Source organism: Helicoverpa armigera, chromosome 16, assembly GCF_030705265.1.
Source record: "Helicoverpa armigera isolate CAAS_96S chromosome 16, ASM3070526v1, whole genome shotgun sequence".
Lineage (NCBI taxonomy): Eukaryota > Metazoa > Arthropoda > Insecta > Lepidoptera > Noctuidae > Helicoverpa > Helicoverpa armigera.
The window spans coordinates 8,291,191-8,309,770 of record NC_087135.1 but is presented as its reverse complement, the minus strand read 5'-3'; the positions used below and the strand labels follow the sequence as shown (position 1 = coordinate 8,309,770).

The 18,580-nt window shown below is 32.4% G+C and overlaps 1 protein-coding gene across 3 annotated transcripts in view; it reads left to right on the top strand.

The window, feature by feature from the left end:
- The window catches only part of Ip3k2 (Inositol 1,4,5-triphosphate kinase 2), a 162,090-nt gene that overhangs the window by 103,545 nt on the left and 39,965 nt on the right, over positions 1-18,580 (top strand). Inside the window, exon 1 of one of the 3 annotated variants that reach the window (XM_021334938.3) lies at positions 942-1,672. The exons of the other annotated variants lie outside the window; for them this stretch is intronic. Coding sequence (XP_021190613.3) covers positions 1,166-1,672 — 507 coding nt within the window. The 5' untranslated portion in view covers positions 942-1,165. Of the gene's footprint in view, positions 1-941; positions 1,673-18,580 lie in introns of those variants that run through there. 3 annotated transcript variants of the gene reach the window in all.

The window sequence follows — 18,580 nt, the reverse complement described above, 5'->3', positions numbered from 1 at the left end:
CGGGACAGACATCAATAGTAGGGTTAACCTGTTACCTAAGCAAAATAACTCAAAACAAGTATTTCTTTTGAAACCGTCCATTGTTTGTACTAGGTCAGAATTATTAACCTTTTCAACCAGTGTGTGTCATGCTTTACCTATTTTAACCAATTATTTTTTGACGTACATAAAAAGTAAAGATTTTTATATTTAAATTGAACAGTCTAGAGTTTACTTAACTTCAGCTTTTATAGCATATGTCATAAGATATGACGCACAGTCTGTGTAACATTTAACGCATCGTCTCATAAAAATAATGGCGTCCATAACATAGTACATTTAATTGAAACAGATCATAGAATCAAAGCGAACTTTAACTAGACCATCTCCTTGCCCCGAGGTTCATGTTTAGAAACTAGAATTGTTATCATCAACATCCATTCGTCAATTAAAACCGGTCAGACGTTGTTGACGTAATTATAGTCCCCACTTAACCGACTATTTGCTTCACAGCCGTTAAAATTAGAACTACACCAATATTTGGCAATAAACAACCCACATGAATCACGAACTGAAAGGAACTTGTGCTCTGCATTAATTGCAAAAAAACTGAACAACCAATTCATTAGAACACATGTGCGATCTAAATAAAAATACAGTATCAGTGCTATACACGAAGCCGTTACAAATCATGACTAGTCACACTTGGAATGTTTTCTCACGAACCTTAATTAATAGCTTAACCATACATTAATAACGTATTAGAGCCCTTATATAGACTAAAAGGAAACCGCAGCTATTAATTGTGATCAATACCACATTTGTCGTCGAAATACAGAGCAGAACAAATTGCAACACATGTATGTAGGAGCAATTTTACATTTAAGCCACGCACAAGGCTCTACTGATTTCTAAATAAACGTTGGGTGTCGGGCTATCACCCGCATATCTTGTACATCGACATAGAGTTTGGCTGAGCGGTTCAGTTGCGCGCGCGCGCCGCGTGAAGCCTACCGGGTCACAGCGCAGGCGCAGTGCACGCTCCACCCGCGCGCATGACGCTCGCGTCCGCTCCGCTCCACAGCCCGCGCACCACGAGTGACTATCAATGTGACCTTGCATAAAAATGTCGTTACCCTGTCGTCCAAATATTGGGAGGCAGTACGTGAAGTGATTTGTCATAATAATGCCGGAGTGCACGGAGCAGTTCACGTTCACCATTCCCATCATACGTTACACCATGGAAGCTGAAGACAGGCCCACGGACGCTGAGCGGCAGCAGCTCACCAAGAAAATGTCGTTGCTGACCCCAGTGAAAATAGAGACTCCTGACTGCGGGAGAAGTGGAAGACGGTCGTCCGAACCGACCAAGTATTATATTCCACCACAGTGCAATAACAGACTATCTCCTAGAAGTGCGCGTAAACGTGATACTAGGAGAAACTCAAAGACTGGCGTGAAAGATGACTCTCCTACTAAGGAGAGCTTTGGACCAAAACCGTGTAATTGTGAGGACTGTCGTGCTTCGAGTCCGTTGCCTCCGGGCTACGGACCCCAGACCATGTCTCCTGGTTACGACCAGATGAAGATGTCCCTACTGGAAGTGCCTTGGACTGAGGATTACACGGAGGCGTCCAGTGATGATCTCAGTTCAGAGTGGGACTCCGATGTTCCTGAGCCAGCTCCTCCTAAGGTAAAATATAAACAGCAAATACATTAAACTACTTCTGTAGATGGTGCATAAACTTCAGTTCTGCGATGAGCCTCAAAATCTAATTTTGCCTAATCTGAAATTCATTGAACCCAAAAAAGTTCGACTTTGAGATCATTAAGATACTGTTAAATCTTACCTGCGCTGATATATTATGCGAAATCATGAATGCAAATCCAATTCAAACTATACACGAGATACATGTTTCTTAAATTGGTGTCTGTTGTTTAGGAATTGTTTATACCTTTCGACAATTAAATTTGGTTTTATGCCATTACCCTGAATAGCACAGGAGGCAATTATAATTGAGATATAAATCTGGCATTCCATTGCTTATACGTCTGGCTTATAATAAACCTAATGGTTGATTGTTTTGACAATAGATTTGAAAGTGTCAATGAAGTCCATACCATTGATATGATAACAGACATTTGCAAAACAATTCAATAGGTAATTAACATTGAACATTGAATTGCAAATTTTGCTACAAGATATTCGTTGAATTTGTATATGAATAGTGGGGCCAGTATTTTAGCCACCTGTGTAAATCCGAGAACAGAAAATGAAATAGCACATTCGACAGCTAAAAAAATAAACGATGACGGTCATGATAAATTAATAGCGAAGCGTTTCGTCATTAAACCGGTTATTAAAATGTCAGAATAATTTATGGATAAGAAAAGGCGATTTGCGTACTTATAATAATCATAAAATGTATAAACATATTAAAATACCGGTTTTGGTCCGACTTTGACCTGATTTGCGTACGAGACCAATCGAATCTAAAATTAGATTCATAACAACGTTTAACCATCCAAAAATTTCGCGTTTTTGTAGCCTTAATTACATAAAAGAAAAGATCAAAACCAGTAATAAAAGTACCAGGGCTAGCACGCTCATATAACGTATGACTAGAGCAATATTGTTTACCAGAATACTGTCTTTAACATTGTGAATAACTGGAACTTCGTGATTGGCATTAAACTCGTTGATAACTTTAACGGTTCGGACGTTTTTAATCTGAGGTTATTTTAACATATCAAGTTTGTTATTATAATTCAGAGATTGTCCTTCGTTATTATCATCATCCGCTTTTTTATTAACATTTGTTGGAGCTAGAGGTTATTTATAAACGGTTATATATTTTATAATTTGAAAACTAACACAAGTACTTGCCACGTGGTTTGAAGTAGTACTGGTTTAATTATATACTTATTTTATAATCATACAATCATGTCAGTACGTCACGTGCTTGAACATTCATGGAATGAGCTGGTTTGTTTTATGTAGTGCTATTTTCATACATTGTTGGCTTTATATTAAATTTATGATTTAGCTTTAGAACAAAGCCATTACATTTCAGAATTAACAAATTTACCGTCACCAAAATGTCCATGAAAAAATCTGCATTCAATCCTCACAGTCAAAACCAAACTCAACTCCAAAAATTCTCAACATGTGTTTCACATTATCACACACACATCCACACACTCAACACCAGCATAAAAGCTGTCTGCCGATGATGTAACGAATCGATATCGTTTATCATCGATCGATTATATATCGATACTCTCTCCATAAGGTTGGCGAGCAACCGTTACCCGTTGTTGCGCTGGTAACCCACTTTCACGCGTCTCATTGTTTTGTGTGGGCCTTGGTGGGACACTTTCCGTTCCTACAGCTTAATTGTATGTAATAGGATAAGTAGATTATGGAGCACAAAAAACAAATACTCGATGCCTGTGTTAACTGTATGCCATATGAAATGTAGCTTCATTTCTTGCCATAGGATCAAAGTTATTGAAACCATGATACAGCTTTTCTAATATCATTTCATTATATAAATTCAATCAACAATTTATTGGGAATGTGTATTTGTGTCTTGTTAAGAATTTTCGTTTTCGAAATGATATATGAATATTATTTTCACATTCAAGGAAAGAGAAGTAAGTCTAAACACAGAAGACGAAAGTGTATATAGAAAGAGAAACTGCAAAGACGTAAATAAAACCGAGATTAAATAAAAAATACTTGTCATGTCATTCACAAAGACAATACTAAATTATTCAAAGTTTCCATAGGAGGAAATTTTATAGAATTTAATATGTCGCACCATCGAACCAAGTCATACCGTCAACAAACCACGTCATTAATCTAATATCGTCATTGTAATTAATAAATAGTTATTAATTGTCTAGTTATTGGCTAATATGCATTTTATCCCTATTTGGTTTAGCTCTATATATTCTGTTGCATTATGAATAAGTTGCTAATGCATATTCATTACTGAAGACCAATCCTCTTAAATATAAAAAAAAAACATATGTAATACTAATTCTGTTATACTATTTGAGTTTGGATAAAGACTTCTCATTACTTCGTTTACAATTTCGCTTTCGCACAAAACAATTTCGCAATCTCCGCCAAAGTTTTCACTTCTTCCAGAGGGAAGCTTAGGAGGTATTCAAAAACACACAAATGAAATGCGATTGTTTCAAACCAACCTTTTTGCTATCTGAGACCTCGACATTCAAGTTAACTTTACAAAATTATCTTCAATGCGAATTACGTGTCCTCGTTACAGTTTAGCTGCAGTAGATAAAGCTAAGTACCCGAAAGATTCATTTGAACCAACAATATTATAATCTTCAGTTTGTATAAGAACATTATTGATAGATCCAACTCCTCCTTCTATTGTTATAACAAGGACGAAATAATCAGGACAGTCAAATGACCTTAAGACTAAAACAATATATATGGGAATTTTATTTATGATGTTAAGTTATTAAGGTCGCTATAAAGTAGAATCACGTGGATGTATCGAGGTAATTTTTAATGGCGTACACGCGATACTTGCTAACAAAGTTGAAACGAAGACTAAGATAGTTGAATATAAAATTATTTAAAATATTGATGGTTCTAATAAAACTAAGAATCGATTTACCGAATGAATTAATAAAAACACCATAACACTATTCATTATTGTAAGCTGTTGCCACTTTGGCAGAAATCCAAAACATTTCAAGAAATGCTTCTTGCACTTTAACATCAGTTTTAGTATTACATTTTCCATTAGCTCTACTGAAAATTGGATTGATATGACCTTGTCTTGAAAATTGGTTCTCTTCATCATCACCTCCCACGCCACTTATTTCACAAAGACTAGTTCAGACATCCGTATATTATCATCTATTATATTATCCTTCTGACACTAAGGATGGCTCATTATTCTATTTCTGGATATTACATAACTACTTTGGATGCCGAAGCACCGGTCACTGCCAAAGGCGTTTATGAATAAAGGATATTTATGACCAAATTAGCGTTGAATCAAACCTGTTTTAGATTCTAGACATAGACAACAATGCATAGATATTCAAGATATAAATAATAAAGAAATATTAATTTAGAAATAACTTCTTTTATAATACCTACAATAACAGCATTTATTTAAGATGCTCAATGAGATTCTCAACATTTTTTTTATGATAAACAAAAGCAAAGAAATCAAACAACAATAGGATAATTCAATGGCGTTTATTGAATCACGTTCCAATCATAGTACATTAATTGTGATTGTAGACATATTTATTGAGCATCTCGATGATGAAGCAGTAGGTATAAACAATGATAAACCTTTGAATATCATAAACCATACACATAAAGATGGTAATATTACAGTTGATGATGATAGTACAGATGCAGTAACAATAAAGTTAATAGTGATACAGTCATTGATGGGATTAATTTATAAGTTGAAATATAAAAATCGAATAAACGTAAATCAAGGATTATCGCAGCCTGTAGAAAATGCCGTGACAAAAATAACAAAACAATGGAGGATTAAAATGGCAATTGATAATAATGTTTAGCTACAGACGGTTTAGACGGAACAGGACTTGGATAGGTCAGCTTGTTATTTATTATCTTTAGAAAAATAAAGGAGATAAATAGATAACAAAAACGTTGGCTAGACAATAAATCAGTGAATGATGCTACAGAGCAGCTTTAGTTCTAAGACCGACTGCCGCAAATAGTTCCAAATAATTAAAACAAAACAAGAACATTTTTTTTCTTCTAGAACAACAACCCACGCATAACACCATACAATAGATCATACAAATGTACTCGTCGTACATCTAATTAAAGTTACAAAAACATGGTACTGCGCAGTTGATCTACAAATAATTTCAACATCGTTCTTATTTTTTTTAGTATGTGTAAAGGCTTCTTTGTCATTATTTTTAGTTATATCATTAATATCGGCTTTATTATAATCAGAAATATCAATTGCTTCATTGTTTTTAACATTGGCTTTTATACCATTTCAACCATCTATCATTCTATGGAATGTGGGTTGGCTTCTATCGAGTTTTTACACACCCACAAAGTTAATTCTTGTTTGGATCGCCGAACGTTAGTTTTTATTATTAGTATTGAAATATGTTTTCATTCCTAAAATCTGCAATTTTGCGGTTAGGCTAAAGAATTATGCAGCTTCTTATGTGCATGTTTTTAAAAAAGATATTGCGACATCAATAAATTTACCTTTTATTTCAATCGTATACATAAATGCCAGACACATATGTCTTATTAATGTGGCTATATGTGTATATTTTTATATTCTGCTTATTATGAGAAAATTCTTCTTCTGATAAGTTTTTCTTTAAAAATACCATATAAAAAACCTATTTATTTCTTCTAAAGCTTTATTAATAAGTATGAACATTTAATCAATTTTATTACCACTTAATTATTGAAATAATTACACATGATTGACCACTTAACTCTGTTACTATTTTAGTGTTAATTATTTACTTGTAAAATTAATTAAGTTGTGTTCGTATTTAAACGGCGTAAATAACTGCTTTCGTCACAAAAAAAAATATTTAATATAAAAATGTAAAGGTTAAAGTTATTTAAGGAATATTTGTTACAGATTAAACAAGGGTCGTTTGGTAATTTAATACTGGTTTTGTAAGACTTGTATTACTTTCCTTTATAAAAATTCCAAGCGATTTTACTTTCACTATCGACATTTTGATAAATGTACCTAGTCTTACTACATTCACATTGAAGATAGTACGTCATTATATCCAATTGGATCTAGATTATCTAACTGAAGCTATTTGAGAGCTATAATCAATAGACCATCGTTAGAATTTAAATCCGCACATAAAAGCTTGCCTGAACGCAACAGGCAATGTTTAGAAAAATATTAGTTATACATACCTACATGATAAATCTGCGAACAAGTTTGGCATTAAAAACAATTCTTATTTACTCGAAGATCACGTATTTAGCCGAGATTTTGCGCAAATAGAGACGGGTAAAGTCCCCAAATATCAGAGTAAAATACTTACGCTCTTCCAATTCCAAACCGAGTTAGAACATGTTGAAGTATTACTATGACATTACTTGCTAATGCCCTTTTTATATTCTTTAGGAGACGTTTTTGTGTTTTTAATTTAAAAGTAATTAAGCTCAACCATTCCTAGATGATTTTTTTTTCAAAATTCTATGGTACCTAGTTACTTCTTATACCTATTATGAAACATTTTACTAAAATACTACGAATACATTTGTCATCTATGTAACCTTATAAACTCTTTTGCAAAAAAAACGGGCACCTATGCGAAATCTTAGTTTTAAGGACTTTACGTGTATTTGAAAGGGTTTTAATGATTGTAGTATGTTTCTAGCATCAAAAGGGTTAGCCAAGCATGCGTGACAGTGGATTCTAAATTTGAATTTTGTACAATTGCTAAGAAATTGGTTGAACCTTGTTTTGGACTAATTGCTGGCAGAAAGTTCGTCGGTGTTTTGAAAAGTTTTTGAAGTGATTTTCAGGAAAATAATAATGCAGTTTTAATTAATGATTAATGTACTTTTTTGTTAGATCAAAACATTTTTGAAAAACTATGCGTATTTGATAAAATTTTCACTTGCTCTAAATGGGTTATACTGATGATTGATGGCAATCTTAAGAGTTTCGGTATTTTAGTGTAAAGATTTCTATTGTTTAGATATTGTACCCACGTGTTTTAAAATATCGCTTTTTCATAAATAAACACTATTTAGACGAGTATCAGTACCTTTGGCTGCGTCAAAACAAATTTAAAGTAAGCAGTGCCGATCACAACTCGTCTTCTATCGAACTTTGACATTTAAAAAATACCAAATTTTGTGATAAATGTTAAAATTAACCACATGAAAAATGATGAGGTGGATTAGAGCTATCTAAAAAGTCAAATTATTGCCGCGCTGAAGCTCTCGATAACTCCATAGGTGTCGGGTTACTAAACGACGATTTAGCTGAAAGGGAGTCAAGAATTCAAAACTATTGGCCAAACGTATGTTTCTTAAGAAATGAGCAGCTAGCCAATTATTGTTATGATTTAAGCAGGAAAGTGCTGCAGATGCCAGAAAATCTCGGTGTAGGCTAGTTTATTTAATAAAATATCCGTGGGATGAAAACACGCTATTTGAACGCTCAGACTCATAGATCTTCAGAGGTCTACCGAGTTTCCCAAGACACGAGGATGTTTAAAAATCAGTGATTACGAGACCTTAAGATCTCGTGCTCACAGTCTATGCGCTATTTTCTGTATTTTGTAGAATTTCAAGACTTTTAAAAATGTCAAAGTCTGATAGGAGACGAGTTGTGATCGGCACTGCTTACTTTAAATTGGTTTTGTCGCAGCCAAAGGTACTGATACTCTTCTAAATAGTGTTTATTTATGAAAAAGCGATATTTTAAAACACGTGGGTACAATATCTAAACAATAGAACGCTTTACACTGAAGTACCGAAACTCTTAACATTGCCATCAATCACCAGTATAGCCCATTTAGAGCAGGTGAAAATTTTATCAAATAAGCATAGTTTTTCAAAAATGTTTTGATCTAACAAAAAAGTACATTAATCATTCATTAAAACTGCATCATCATTTTCCTGAAAATCACTTCAAAAACTTTTCAAAACACCGACGAACTTTCTGCCAGCAATTAGTCCAAAACAAGGTTTAACCAATTTCTTAGCAATTGTACAAAATTCAAATTTAGAATCCACTCTCACGCATGCTTGGCTAACCCTTTTGATGCTAGAAACATACTACAATCATTAAAACCCTTTCAAATACACGTAAAGTCCTTAAAACTAAGATTTCGCATAGGTGCCCGTTTTTTTTGCAAAAGAGTGTATTTACTTTATACATCTGTTTTCTATCTTACACATACTTATGTAGGAGTATTATAAGTTCTCTTGTTTCACATCAGAATTGTTACAACTTCAACGAGAAATTGATTCATTATCTTATTTGTGAACATTGTTTGGGTTATAGTCTATCAAATTGGGATCAATCTTTATTTACATGCCCTATTTTAAAGAAGCGAACAAGAGTAATTGGAAAACACATTATAATTGTATGTAGCAGACTTAAATTATGCAACTGCTGTCTACTACTTGACGCCTCGATAACCTTTGTGATCTGTCTGACATTATATTTGTGTCAACTGTCCACTGTACATACAAAACTGGACTTTATTACCATTACGTAAGAATCGATAATAAAATAATTAGAAAAAAATGTGGAAAATTCCTCCAGACTATTGATGAAGCTAGTACCTATAGAGTAATCTTGCGTCTGCATGTATTTCTTTTCAAATTTTTGCTTTCAGACCAAATTTTCAGTCTTTACAAGTACATTTGCAAATTACGATTAATTATGATTATTTAATTCTGATGAAATACCAATCAATTATTGCAATTATCCTATTGATATAATAATTATATAATTGGGTCCAAAAGTGATAACAGAAAATTACCCCGTATCTAAAGAAAAACCCCGCCAAGGTATTGGATATATACATGCAATGCTAAATTGAAATAATAGGGTTTTTTGGAAGATTTAAACACAGAAAGTTGTAAATGAACAAAACCTTTAAATAGAACATGGTACATAAAAGACAATAACTACTTTTAATGGGGACTTTACGTCTAGACACACATTGTTTCCCCATAGTCGTTAATGTTAAAAATAAGGTAAACCACAGTTACAGTCAGAACATACCTAGTTATTTGTGTAACTATTCGCGTTAAAAATATGAGTGCGAAACAAATGCTAGCTATGTTGGAAAAATTAACAAGTTTCTGAATACGTATGTAATCTACCTAGATAAAAAGTAGCCTATTTCTATGTTGATAAATGGACTGTCTAATCCTGAAATATAATTCAAATCGCAACAGTAGTTTCTGAGTTAAGCACAAATAAGTTTTATAATAATAAGAAGTAGGTATAGATTTGACAAAAAGAAAAAAAGGTGCCTATGTAGTCGAGTCGTTGTCTCGATAGCGAATAGAGATATAATAAGGCAAAGAATTTCTTAATAAATTGGATTCAATTTCTTGGAATTGAATTTTATAACAGATTTTAATAAATTATGAAAATCTAACGGAAAATGTTTTGACTTTCAAACTTCTTAGAATTTTGAGATATTAAGTCAGCATAGAATTGAGGTAATCTCTAAGCAACTGTACATTCATATTTTTTCCTCTAGTTTTCTGCCCGATCAAATACCTCTCTGCATTCTGAAAAGCAATAATATAGATAGATAAAGAGATAGAGTTAATTAGAGTCATGATAACCTGTCACCTGTCATAGTTTGCCCTAGTGGTTTATCTGTGGCGCTACGCATGAGGTTTTTGCGTGATTCTTAGAAAAAAGAAAAGATCATAAGCTATTATATGCATATATAGTTTAATCGTATTCATAAAAGAGTAATCCTTACCGACTGAATCCTTTAGCTTTTAGCCTTTAATTCTGCTAAGTTTGTCGCGTACCTAACTAAACTATGTTTGTAGAGTTTTCACGCTACTAACAGTTATAAAATTAATTTGGCACACCACCATATAGAGCTTAAGAAAGGACATAGGCCACTTTTTACCCGGTTGCGGGTTGGGATAGAGTGGTGAAAACGCGGGGAGCAGATATAGTTTCATAGAGGTACATAGAACTCGGCGTAAATCACACAATTTTCCTATAGCAACAGACTATAATGCTTAAGAAAACTTACTTCTCGTTTGCACTAGTCTTTATTTGGATATACTATGTAGTGCTCACAATCTTCTTTGTGCTAATCACGAGTCACGGTTTAAACCGCTGACCATACTGTTAGCCTATCTAATCGGAAACCATTATGGTTTATCTTTATGCAACTGTTTTGACGATGCTGAACATCCGTGGCTGGTTAGCTCGATAAAACCCTGCATAATATTAAAAAATAAAAAAATGAATGTGGACATAAGTCGTTTTAGGTATTACCTACACAGTTTTTGACAGTAAAATATTATTAAACTTTAGCTAAAATGTAAATTCTGTTGACAATTAACCGCATAATATGTTGGATTTTTAGTACCTTTTTTGTGGTTTGACACGAACATACGATCAGATTTAGGTAAATTCGAGGAATTGTACCAAGTTCCTATAGTGACTACATCTACGGATTTCATAATAACAAAATAATGTAGACGTTATAAATTATTGCGATCAGACTGAATGTAACGGCTTACGTGTTTGCGGTTTCTCAAAATGTCAAGCTTTATAATTGCAATGTGGACTAAATTAGTTTAGGTATTCGATGTCAGTCTTTATTATTTTTAATTGAATATGAAGAGATTGGTTGGAGTGATTTTGTGGCCGAAAATAGACGGTGATCCTCTTCGAGAACAATCAAGTAATTGGACAGTAGTATTCACGTTTCTATGGCGTGATAGCCTTTTTAGAAACTTAGAAAAATCACGATAAAAGAAGAAATGTTTATTTCGTTTTACAATAAAATCTTTTGATCTATACCAATTATCCCATTTGTTTATAAAAAATCTTTAAAAAAATATACGAATTAGTTTTTGGTTACTCAGGGGATTTTTTTTTTACTGATTTGCTTAGATAAAACGACGAAAACGTTCTTAAAAAGTACCTTTCCCTAACAGTACTTATTTGAGCAGATTTTTTTAAAGTAAATATTTTGATGTATGTCGTCAAACGTTTTCGTCACTTTTGTTTTAGGTAGCAGCATGTACTACATATGTAATTCCCCCATGAATGACAGCTTCTATGTACCAAACACTGTATTTTGCTCTTTAGAGGTTTTGTTTTGAATATTTATTTTTAACATGCTTGCTTTAAAACTGGTAATTCTAGTTCAATGATATTTGTAAAAAATACATAAAAAAGTATGTATGTTGATTTATTATATAATGCATATTTAGATTAACCTTTTTATAATGTATTTTTTAATCCAATTAAAGAACACGTGTCTCTAATATACACTAAACTATGTTCAATGATAAAACATGATTGCATACGATCTACTTAGCAGTTCTAGTTTAAATCACGGAGCGTATGTTAAGCCTATGTAAAGTAGGTGTATTAGCTTAGGCATTAACTGAATTGCCATATCTAGTAGTTACGTGTACTGCGTTTTAATGGATCTATGTAGAACAAAATTATCTAGGTATGTGTGTTTGTTTTTCATAATGCAATGTGTGGTTCTAGTGTATTGAGTAATTTTCAGTTAGCAATACATAGGCTATGCAATAAATGAATCACTATAATGTAATATTTATGAGTGTGTAACATAGCATTCCCTAGTCGTGAGTTATGAATGAGGGAAAAACAAATGAGAAATTAAACAATTTTCATTTGACTTATTTCAAGATAGTTTTCAATGAAAATTAGGTACAGGATATTCTTGATGACTAATTTTGCATAAAAGTTTTCAATAACTGTTCTAACAATCAACATTAATAAAAAAAAAGAAAAAAAAAACATGTCTCAAAATTTTCTTTTTCATAGATGTTTATGTTAAGTGTAAAATAGAAAAATGGCGAGGAAAACCGAGTTAAAAGTTAGTAGTAAAACACACAAGTTTACTGCCATTATTCCACCCATACTGAGCGGTATTTAACTACGGTTAATTCTCCCATAAGAGGTTATTATCTGAACTCGCTATTATCGAAGCGATTTCTATGCTAAATAGAATCTATTATGTTGAAATTCTTTAAAGTTTTTTCATATTTGTTACCTCTGTTATGCAAATATGTACCTACATAAGTAGTTTTTCGTGGTTCTGTCCATTTTCTTTTTTATTCAATAAAAATAAATAATAAATAACAATAAATAATATAGGAATATTGTCTTTAGAGGCTATTTATATTCTTGTAGTGATATGAGAATAAATGAGTAAGAAGACTGATATTATAAATTCTGCTGTTTTCTACATTTTTTCCCACCCGTACCTACGTCGTACCTATGTGTATTTTTCTCACGATAAACTCCGGTCCGATTGAAACTGAAACAAGACTATTTGGAATCAGCCATTTTCTTCACAAAGAATTCTTGTAACCCATTGCGGAGCAGTTATCGGGAGCTTAAAATTATGCAACAAATGATGTCACCGCAATGACGTCACGGTCCCATTTCGTGCGCTTTCACAAAACTATCCATTTTAATCACTCCGATGCACGGCTATAAACATGCTATTTTCATACATATCTGTTAATAATGGCTTTGAGATAAGTACTGACAAAAACAAAAGTATTAGCGGACAAAATAATGAATTATTACCAAAAAACGTGATATTTTAAATTCGAAAATATGGCGAGAATTTAAATGTATAAAATAAACAGGATGTATTTATTGACGTAATGAAAACAACATCAAAAATATTGTCTAAAACAAAATGTTTGTAGGTGCACGTGTTTGTTACCATACAAGTAAATATTATCATTGTAGGTTATAAGTATACCTAACTAATCAAAATCGTTTCAATCAAAAATACATTTTTACCCAGACATTTGGTCTAGAAGTTCGTCATAATTTGTTATACTTTTGACTGACGTACATCCACTTATTGTTCTTTAAGTAATAACATTATAATAATATGTAGATGTCATCGTCTATGGACGTATTCGTCATTTGCGTCATATTTTTATGTTAATTTGAATTAGATTACTTCCTTACACAATGGGTAAATGACCTTATTTTTGTGACGAACGAAAACAAAGGTGGTTCCAAATTATTGGGGTCACTGAATTTTATATAGATTTTGTGGTGATTTATTCTGGTTTTCATAATAATATTTTGAATGTGGAAGATCCCAGTGTTGGTTGTGTAATCACTCGAAAATAGGTCAACGGATTTAAATGATATTCGGCACATGGGCTGTTTATACCGCGATAAAGTTACGTCTGTCTGTAGGTAAGTGGGAATAAAAAATTGTGAAAAAGTTTTACCATTTTTATTACACACTATTTTTATAATAGAATACTGGTATCTATGGTTGATTTTATTACTCTTAAACACAGACATATATTCACTTTTCGTAAAAAACATAAATTAACTATTATATTTAACCAAAAATCTCGGAGTTCTTATCCTTTTCGTTGTTTCTCTTGATGGGGTATTAAGATAATTTTAATGTCAGTCTGTTTGCAAACATTATTGCTTGGCATTCAACTGTTGTTTAAGCTCTTTAAAATAAACACTTACTTTATTGTTAATTTCTTGAAAAGATCATTACGTGAAATGTCAGGCGAATAAACTGTGTTTTGCGATGTTTTGTATGAAAACAGGTGTATCGTGTCACCCTGAAATAATTTGTGTATGTTCATTGAATATTCATTGTGTTTTTAGGGTTCCGTAGCCAAAATGGCAAAAACGGAACCCTTATAGTTTCGTCATGTCCGTCTGTCCGTCTGTCCGTCTGTCCGTCTGTCACAGCCGATTTACTCGGAAACTATAAGTACTACAGTGATGAAATTTGATGGGAATATGTGTTGTATGAACCGCTACAAAAATATGACACTAAATAGTAAAAAAAAGAATTGGGGGTGGGGCCCCCCATACATGTAACTGAGGGATGAAATTTTTTTTTTCGATGTACATACCCGTGTGGGGTATCAATGGAAAGGTCTTTTAAAATGATATAAAGTTTTCTAAAAAACATTTTTCTTAAAGTGAACGGTTTTTGAGATATCAGCTCTCAAAGTCGTAAAAAGTATGTCCCCCCCCCCTCTATTTTTATAACTACGGGGTATAAAATTCTAAAAAAAATAGAGGTGATGCATGCTAATTAACTCTTTCAACGATTTTTGGTTTGATCAAAGTATCTCTTATAGTTTTTGAGATAGGTTGATTTAACTGTAATTTACGGAACCCTTCGTGCACGAGTCCGACTCGCACTTGGCCGGTTTTTTAATTTAAATATGTACCTATATTATATATTTTGGTCTTTATAATGATGTTTAAAGCTTATAAACATTTTTAATTGACTACCGGACATGTGTTGCTGGGGAATTTGTTGCGCCACTTCTACTTACCAGCAAAAAAAGAGCAGTTGTGAAGGGCGGGCTTTTTAGGAATTGTCTCATATAATTTTGACGTAAAAAAAAAGTGCTGTTTTTCAGCTTACTTTGGATAAAGGGTTTTTGAGTGACACCACTTCTCTTAAAAGTTTTTTTCGGTCGTTGAACTTACTTTTGTCATATGCAGAGCATTGTGCAAATTACATTACTTTAGGGATCATTTGCAGTACAAAATAAATATGTTATTTATCATAAACCTTTGAACAAAGTGTGCAGATATAAAACTGTAAACACAGGACTTAGTACCTACTGTTACCAAAGATAACTTGTAAGTAGCACTCGATATTACAATTAATATACGTCATTTACTTGTTGTGATATTACATTATCATACATATTTATTTATATCATGTACCTACCTACTATGTGCCGATTAATGTAAAGAGAGCAATTTTATATATTTTTCCAGAGTGTAAATTGTGATGAATATTTCTTTGACATTCAAATTTCTACCGCACTGAACACAAAAACTAAGTTTTGTCCTAAAAAGGGTTCTATAGGAATACCTGTTATAATTTTGTGTAAAGCTGGAAAAAAGATGTTTTAGCTTATTATCTTGATTTTATATTATTTTCATATTTATCTACAAAACTTTTGTAGAACTGATAGTTTTAGAATTACACACTGAATATAGCGAGGTTTTGATTGAACGCAACATACCCAACATCTAACTTAAGTACCATATCTGCGCATAAAACTTAATCGTAATTAAAAGAACCATGTAAGTGCCACTTACGACGTTTTACAACGCAAGTCACGTATTCTAAGGTTCGCGTATGGGCACGCGACGCGGTGGGTCCCTGATATTAGACGAACCATTTTTGTACGCGACTGTACGTGGTTTGACGTAATTCTGTGTGTGTAGGATTAAATATAGATATGTTGTGTTATTAGTACCACACACATACTGACATACAAGTGGATTGTTTTCTGACATACAAGGTATTAGGATGAAATTAGTCCAAGTACTTTCTCTGTTCTAGATTGTTCAGTATCAGAATACCGCATATATTTTAAGAAGAATATTTTTAATATCAAAATTATTCAATATTTTTCCTGTTGATCAAGCTATTTTTGTAGCTTTTGTATTTAAGAAATGATATAAGTGTGTGATTAAATTAACATTTTATAATAGATATCGTAAACATTTTTGTGGGCAGATTATGTTAAATACACGTTCACCTATTATAAAATAACTTTATTGTTAAAAATAAAATTCGAGACTGTCTGCACCGAGCGGAATTTATTACAAAAACGATTCATTTTGAGCATAAATAAAAAAAAACATGAAGTCACCAGTCTACACATTAAATGAATGAGCTACGACTTAAAATTCGATTTAGGTATTGAGTCCACTAGGTAATTTGTCTAGCCGACCACAGCCCTCAATGAAGTCATTACAAACGTCATAGATAACAAAATAAAATAGAAAGTACATAACTATCTAGTTAACAATGGTACGCTGTACTGTAGATAATGGGTTCGAGTAGGATAACAAATGTAAAAGACGTCAGACACAATGATTGAAATAATTATAGTACCATTATGCAGTTAGTGATGATTGGTGACGGTCAGTGTCGGTGACTGAGAGATACGATGTTCTTGAACGAAGGGTTAACTGTTAGGAAGATCGTGTATCTAATTACAGAAAAATCTAAGTTTTAGAAGAAAAAATCACTTATTTTTAAAATGACAGATGCTGTTGTACTTTATCTTTAAATCGAGTTACCAGGTTTTGATTCTGAGCAATCCAAAAGGTTTCAAAAATTATGGCAAGTAATGGGGAAGTTCTTCATAAAATATTTAAAAGTTTTTTTGTACACGACCACAAAAAACTTTACTGTACTGGTTGACATTTAAAATTCCCCAAACCGTTGGGTAAATTTATTTTATAAGTTTTGCGGTCAAAATTCACAATCAAAAATCTAAATGATCGTTAAAAAGTCAAAAGATTTATCACCGTGAAAGAGCATTTTTGACCAGGTCGAATGAATATAAATTTCATTGATGTATATCTGACCATGCCCCTGGTATTTTCCAAGAACCTAGAAATTCTGGTTTACTATACTTATAACTATAACAAAGCACGTTCAAAGACACGTTCTTAAACCAATTCTTGGAAAATAATATACCTATTTGAATATTATGAAAAATTAAATGTAAATAAATTGTGTCCAGGAATATATTTAATATTGATGAAATAATGTAATGATCAAGTAGAATAAGTAAAAAGATGTAAATAGTGAATGTGATAAATAAATAGTTATTTTTATTTAGCGTTACCAAAATAAAAACAGCGGCTATTTTCATTAAATCTATTTTTAAGTAAATTAGTTGTTAAAACTTGTCTAGATTTCAAACAAATAGAAACATACAGAGTATATTTGCATCGGCATAGATGAAATAAATTACTATTTTGTAACATCATGATGTCCATTAGTAGGTAAATTAATTAATATTTAATCAATTAATCTAATGTAATTTAATTAATTGCATCAATTTATGAGATATATAACGTTAATTAAAATTTATTGGTAAGTTACCGGATTTGAACTTTACTGATTAAGCTACATTGACTTATTTTAAACATAGTCTACTGTAACATAGGTAGGTAAAATATATTACGTGTCCACAAAGATAAAACAAACTTAGGCTCCATACATACTTAAGTTATTACAAAATAAATAGCAATTATTGTGCTCCATGTCAAACCGTTTCCTTCAATTAATGTTGCGACCAACATAATTTTCGTATGTCCAACCACACCCTCAAAGGGCGACCAGTTACGACTTCTCGACTACTTACGACCAACTATCGTAAAATGGCGACCGAAAAAAGTTAATGTGCGCATTTACGGAGCAAGGCATGTAACGTTTAAAGCTAATAAATCGAGTGATTAATTGTATCGCGTTCCTAGCCTTATTTAGGAAGATAATCGACTCCATTGATTTTTTTGTTCCCACTGAAGAATAATTGAACGTGGAATATCGGCTGCTGATTTGATTGGTGATAATGTACGCGGAGAATCGATTTGATTGATCTGAGGTCAACACACTCTTGTAGCGATAGTTAATCGAATCAAAATACTTTTGAATATCGAATGCGTTGACGTTACATTATAAATAGTTGGCATGATGCAAGAAGTTTGTGACCCAATTTCGGAATTTGAATGGAGATTCGAATTTCAAATCGCTTCAGGAATAAATACATTCACAAAACTTTTCACCGGTCTATAACATAGGACCACAAACAAGACTAAAGTGTTGCATCAATGAGAGAAAACTCTTTTGCAATATTTTCTAATAAAAAGTTGAATAAAAATGCTTTTTCCATAGTAAACGTCTCTATTTCTGAATTAACGATGAAATAAATTGTGTTGGGATTGGATTAAAACATTACTAGTTTACTTCACAAGTTAGATACAGCGTCAATAAAATATATTGTGGTCGTCTGGCCTCATGTGAC